Raw genomic sequence first — 6,701 nt, 5'->3', positions numbered from 1 at the left:
GGGGGGGGGGGGTGCGGCATAGCTGCTAGACTTGCAGCTATGAGCTGGTGAGACCAAGAGGGGTTCAGAGCACAGATTCTTCCCTGGACAATATAAAACAAACCCCACTTACTTCCCATTCCCACTATATTAAGCACCCTAAGTAATCTAACCCGGTTAAGGTATAGAGGGTTAAGTGCAGGGTGTGTGTAAAATATGATATTTCACAGACTAGCTCTGAGTAGCCTTGGATTTTGGCATCTAAAAAAGGTTCCAAAACCAGTATCTCCACAGACTGTCCCAGCTGAAGTGTGGAATGTCTGCTACTCTTGCTCTATTTTTAATTGGTGTCTCTTTATCTAAAATTGCTGTCTGTCCACATAGCAGACAGAACACAGAAGCCACAAGCCACCTTGTGGCGCCCAATGTACTCGCACAGTCACCCATAACCAAGGCAGCAAGCTCACTGTACTATGCATCCTGTCAGGGAGGAAGCCGGTGCTCAAAAGGTTAAGTGCCTTGCTTGCGGCTACACAGGCAGCAGAAGGCAGAGAACACTCCACAGGGGGTTTGCTTGCATGCCCTCAACTGCTTCTGGGCACAAGCTTAAGGGAGCCCTGGCTCAGCCATGTGTAAGTCACAGACAACAGTTATATTTAGAGGGAGTCTGAAAATCACAGGCGTCTGCTGCAGACTGCCTATCAATTAGCAGATAAGTAACTGCTCTGTTCCCAATCATCTGGGCTCATAACACCCCAACGTTACCCTCTTCGTGTTTTGCTAACTATACAAGTGGCTTTGTTCTTCCTTGAAATAACCTCTGGTAAGTTGTTTCTCTTCTATGAATGACTCCCCCGCGCACTTGGCTCCTCATACAGCTCTCACCGTGGTAGTGGGTTAGAGTATGATTATCCCACTCTGGATGGAGCAACCAAAAGTAGTAGGCAAAGAATGCCTTTCCTCCTTCTCAGCATCGCAAGACCTCAGTGCAGCTCCATCTAAATACATCCCAGACACGCTCACAAAGGGGAGCCATGTAAACATGCATGCTGACCACATGTAAACATGCATGCTGACCACGAGTCCCTCTGTGAGTACTGTGTCCTTAGTAATATGACTATTGCTATTTGTTTGGATCAGAGGGGATGAAACTGCACAAAAATGTGCATTCTGATGAGGTACAACGGCCATCCCTGCAACCAGTAATTTCTATTCTAGGTGATGTGAAGGCACTCTTCAATTAGTGGACAAAGGAGGAGGGCAGCCAGTGCTTTGACTGGACACAAACTGGCATGTTTGTGAGAATTCGGGGGCACTTGCACATGTGAACATACACACATACTCACGTACATACACAGTTCTGTTCTCCGGTACCTGAATGGCTGCCCACAATCCCATTCTCAGGGCTGATAGCCCCTAGACCTTCTGAGGTGGTAGAAGAGAGAACTGCCAGCTGGTTCCCTAGTTCCTGCCCCCTCTGCCTGGGTGGCACAGCCCTTCCTGCCACTTGCGAAGCCATGATCTCCAACATGGTGGGTAGTTTGGAAAGGGGAGACATTGGCAGGTAGCCAGTGAGGCGAGGAGACAACAAAGGATCCAGGAGCTGCCCAGTGGAGTGGCATTCAAAGGCATCTTTGTTCTTGAGCCTCTATAGCTACCATGGGCCATTTTTCAATGAGGCCACAGAGATCTGGGCTATCAGAGTCTCTTACATATTAAGCCCCAGTTTCCTCGACTATAAAATGGGTACAACATCTACCTCATAGAACTTTTGTGATGCCCAGCTTCCAAGCTTTCGAGGCTAAGCAGATGGCTCAGTGGGTAAAGTGCTTGCTGTATAAGCATGAAGACCTGAATTCAGGTCCTCAGCACCAGAAGACAAGATCCTGGGGTCTTGCTGGCCAGCAAGGGTGTTCTAGGCAGAGAATAGCAAGTAGTAAGGGCTTGAGGCAGAAAGCGCCTGTGCAGTAGGAAGTGGCAGGAGACAGGCCTTGAGATGCCCCTGTCTCTGCCTTCCAAATGCTGGGATTCCCATCATGCCCAGCTCCAGATCACACTTTAGCTACTTCAGAGAGATGCTGGTGGGGAATGCCTGGGTACAAGAAGAGACAAATCATGTGAGGGTTCACCCCCGAGAGGGCCCTCACAGGCATGGAGGAGAAGGGCTCCACATATGCTCTCCTCACGATGCTGGCTGAACTCCGATGCTCTGGACACAGAGTCAGGAAGAGGGGGAGTTAGGAGGGTTTTAGAATTGAGGCTGGAATCTATGGAGCAGATGCAGTGACATTTACAGCGATTACACTAACACAGGCTCCCAGATATGAACACTATAAGCTAGGCGTGCTCCCAAGCAGTCCTGCCAAGCTTTCAGTGACAACGGGCTGCCACTTGAAGTCAGGTAAAAGGAGGACATAGTTGTTTAAGCCTGGCAGAGAGTGATGTCCGCAAGAACACAGACAGAAGTGTGCACTTGGATGTCTGAAGAGAATGGGGGCTAAGCACTGCTACATTCATTCCTTCAGAGCTAACTACCTGTCCTTATAGGCACAGTGTCACCCATACACTGCATAGCTCTGACCAAGGAGAGACCAACCCTTCATCAGTGTTCATCACTATTTAAACGATCTTCAACTGTGTAAACTGAAAGATGCCATTTAATAGTCTCACTGTTCACAAAAAATCTCCAAATAGCAGAGATGCCATTTAACTCAAATTCTTTCAAACGCTTAACAGATTTTCCTACAGAAGTGACAAGATCCCAGTGGCAAGCATTTAACACACCCGGTGTGATCCAGATTCAGGGGACAGTTTAACTAAAAAAAAAAAAAAAAAAAACCACCCCGTGGCTGGCACCCTGTCCATCACTGCCTCCAGAAACTTGGAGAAAGTTCCAGTGTGTCCAAGGAATTCTCTCCTCTCTTCCTTATGTCCTCCATTTAACCGTCAGCCAACACTTTGCTCCTGTTACAAGCAAGAGCTAATCTGTGCTTACATGAATCAATAACCTGTCTCCACTATGAAAAGTGTTCTGTGTGAGGTACTTTTGAAATTGGGTCTCAGGATCCTAGGCTGACTTGGAACTCACCAGGCCTCCCAGGAAGACCTTGAACTTCTGATCCATCTGCTTCCACCTTTGAGTGTAGGGATCACAGCCTCGTGCCCCCCCTCACCCCCGCCCCCATACACGACACACGTTTGCAGTGTTGGGGATCCAACGTAGGATTTTACACACACTACACAAGTGCTCTACTAACTGAGCTACGTCCTTAGTTCCAGGGGGGAACACCAGATCTCTGAACTTTACATTTGCAGGACATTTGTGCATCAGACTGCTAGGTCTACTTCAAGGATTGCCAGAGAACTGGTATTAGAAAACCAGTTTTTTGTGGATAGGCAACTCATGGGAAGGCAACTGAACAGAACCTAAATCTAGCTGCCACCCAAAGCCAGGAGCATACTTTATTGGGCAGATGTGCACCTGTCTGGGTCTCACGGATCCTAGGCTGAACTTCCCATGGATGGATGAGGTGTGCGAACCCATCAGGGTGGGGTTGTGTGTGGGGGGGTGTATGTCCAGCTTTGTCATTTCACCTGATGAGCCAAGCTGGTCGATGCACCATGCACCACCCCATCTCCCTCTGCAGTAGCAGCGCCTTCAGCCTCAGGCCATCGACCACACGATAACCCTCATCCCCAGCTGCCTCCATCTTACATTTGGGGACTATTATTTACAGTGCTTACAAACACTCCATGGCGCGCCATCCCAGCCCTGCCTCCACACCTCCCATCACAACCGCGTGCTCTCCGCCTCTCCTTCCTAAACTGTCAGCGCCAGAATACCTAGTGGGAGGGATGCAGGCCAGAGGTTCGGCCGCTGTAGTTCTTGGTTCGGTCCCTCTGGACCTGGGTGTGTGAGTTCTTCCTCTGGAAAAGCCGAAAGGCCTCGGCAGAGATACAGTAGCCTCATGGTAGGCTAGAAGCCGCATGGGCTACACACACTTGCTGGCAGCTCATTGAGGAGGTAGAGAAGCAGGAGACCCGGGATAGGCGTGCCCCCGCGAGCGCGCCCGTGTGCACGCGCGTGCCTTTTTAAGCTCCAGGGCGTAATTCCGCAAAGAGGGTCCAAAAGATCTATCATTGCGGGTGTGGACGGAGGCTTTGTGTCTGTTCGAGGGACTTGCAGACTGGGGAGGGGGTCCTGCTGGGAGGGGCGACTGCAGAGTAGTGTCTGACACCCCGAGGAGGACTGACACCGCTCCGGGACCGGACCTCGGATCCCACCGCAGGGGCTGTGAGCCCCGCCCGGTGGGTGCCACTCAGAGGCTTCCCTGGGATGCTCCTAGCCACGCGCAGGGGGTGGGATGGTCCGGGAGGTCGCCACACCTCCGCTCCCTGGCCCCCTGCCACCGCTATCCGCCCCACCCGGCCGCCCTGGAGGAGCTTGGGCGAAGCGGAGCGCGCCCGTCCCGTGTACTCACAAAGCTGTCGCCGCAGCCGTTGTCCGGACACAGCACGTAGAAGGAAACGCCCGGGTCGGCGTAGAAGTCCATCCTGCGCTCCGTCTCCTCGGCGGCGATGAGCTCAAAGGGCGTGCTGGAACACCACTTCTCCGCGACATCGGCCAGCTGCTGGAAGTCCATGGCGGCGCCGCCCGCGCCTCCTCCGGGGCTCCCGGCTCCCGGGTCTGTTTACACCGCCCGCTCCGCCTCCGCCCCGCCCCCACCCCGACCGCCCGCCTAGAAAGGAACCCGAGCACCCCGGGGCCGGCCAACCGGGGCCGCCCCGGCTCGCGACGTCACGAACTCTGGCCAATCCCCGGAGCCCGACCCGGCGCGGCCCGAAGCCCGGTGACGTCAGGATGTGGGCGGGGCGCCCATCTCTGCAGGTGGCGGCGGGGTGGGGCGGGGCTGGCTCCGGACCCCTGGCATGGAGCCAGTTTAGAAGGCTTTCTCTGGAATCCGCTATAAACGCAAGGGGCGCGCCCAGAAGTACCGGCTGCTTGGTTCTTGCCAGTGCTGATTGTAGGGGTGCTTCTAGAACCCGGGCGAAACAGCTTTGCTTTCTACAGAAACCAAAATTCGGTCCTCCAAGGAACCCTGAATGTGTTTTCTCGACGGGTTTGGAAGGAAATGTGCTCTTACAACGCACATCAAGCTGCGTGCTTCTAACAAACATCTTCACTACGATTTGCCTTGAATTTATGTTATATGACCTAAAAATGGCCAACTGTTGTTTTGTTTGTTGGGTTTGAGGTTTTGTTTTGTATTTCGAGTTGCTGGAAAATTGAACCCAGGGTCGTGCTTTTCAGGCACTTTACCACAGAGCCACACCCCAACCCTGCTTGGAAAGCAAGGGGCCTGCCCATTGACTACACCTGTTGAATGTTCTGGCTGCTGCGTGCCCAACAGACACTCTGGATTACAGAGAGTACAAGAGTCCTCGTCTGCACACTTGGCTTCCGGAAGGGACGCATTAAATAGCATTCATTCTATAAACATCCACCCGAGGTTATTTTTAAAGTGTGCCTTCTGAACCAGGAGCCTTGCTAGCTGGGGTGTAAATATGAATGGTAGATCTCCATCTCAATGAGCTGGCAGTCTAGCCAAGGGGAGCCGAGTTAACACACCTGTTATTTCAGGCAAGAGACGTGATTCCACAGTTGTCTGCTTTGATCATTTCTGTGGCAGAATTTTCTTACGTTTATTTTTTTGCCTTTGCATCTGTCTTTAGACTGTGGGGCTGCTTCTTCCTCTACTTCCTGCCTTCTGAGGATAACAGAACTCACTTGACAATGTGACTGGGGTATGTTACCTAAGTCCTGGGGATCCTAGTTTCCACATCTGTGAAATGGGTATATATTCATGACCTTGTAGTAAGGGTTTGAGAAAGTGTGTGTGTGTGTGCGTGCGTGCGTGCGTGCGTGCGTGCGTGTGTGTGTGTGTGTGTGTGTGTGTGTGTGTGTGAAAGGAGTAGAAATCTAGTGGGGTTTTTTCCTACAATTTACTCATTATTTTTATCTGTATGAGTGTTTTTGCATAAATGTATAGGTGTGTACCATATCGTCTCTGGTGCCCATAGAGACCAGAAGAGGGTATTGGATACCCTGGGACTGGAGTTACAGACCTTTGTAAATTACCATGTGTATGCTGGTAATCAAATCGAGGTCCTTTGGGAGAACAGCTAGATGTCTTAACCACTGAGCCATCTCTTTATCCCTGGGCTTTTTAAATGTAGGAAATTTGATTATATGCCTTGCTTATAGCAGTACTCTTTGGTGAAGCAGTATTGATTAACTTGACATTCTGTTAAACCAACCGTGAATGTTACATTTTCGATGCTTGCTCATTTGGCGTGGCATTTATATAATATGTGTAGAAGTATGAATGAGCTTGAGACTGTCTTAACATCCAGAATGGATGCTAAAATTTAATGGTGCATTAATTACACTCACCTCTCATGATCTACATTTTGACTGAGATAATGGAACAAGAAAGAGGGGTTATCTTTGTTACATAGGAACAGAGTCTGGAAGAGGGCCAGTCAGAACACATCTGGTGAGTCGTTGGTCACAAGGCTTCCCTGTGAGAGCCTTCATATAGCTTGACAGATAAGTTGCGGCAAACTCACTCCTGCCTCACTAGAGACACACATTAGAACAGAGGCAGTGTAGCAAAAGCCAGGAAACTTGATGGGATCAATTGCTGGTAACGCTTTGTAGG

General features: G+C 50.8%; 1 protein-coding gene across 1 annotated transcript in view; it reads right to left on the bottom strand.

The window, feature by feature from the left end:
* Mturn (maturin, neural progenitor differentiation regulator homolog) overlaps positions 1-4,770 on the bottom strand; it is a 21,529-nt gene extending 16,759 nt beyond the window's left edge. The window contains exon 1 of the mRNA XM_031381971.1: positions 4,461-4,770. Within this exon, the coding sequence (XP_031237831.1) occupies positions 4,461-4,622 (162 nt within the window). The 5' untranslated portion in view covers positions 4,623-4,770. The remainder of the gene's footprint in view (positions 1-4,460) is intronic.
* Between the last annotated feature and the right edge of the window lie 1,931 nt (positions 4,771-6,701).

The sequence above is a fragment of the Mastomys coucha genome, unplaced genomic scaffold, assembly GCF_008632895.1.
Source record: "Mastomys coucha isolate ucsf_1 unplaced genomic scaffold, UCSF_Mcou_1 pScaffold20, whole genome shotgun sequence".
In the NCBI taxonomy this organism is placed as follows: Eukaryota; Metazoa; Chordata; class Mammalia; order Rodentia; family Muridae; genus Mastomys; species Mastomys coucha.
Note: the sequence above shows the minus strand (reverse complement) of the source record. Positions and strands in the feature narration are given on the sequence as shown.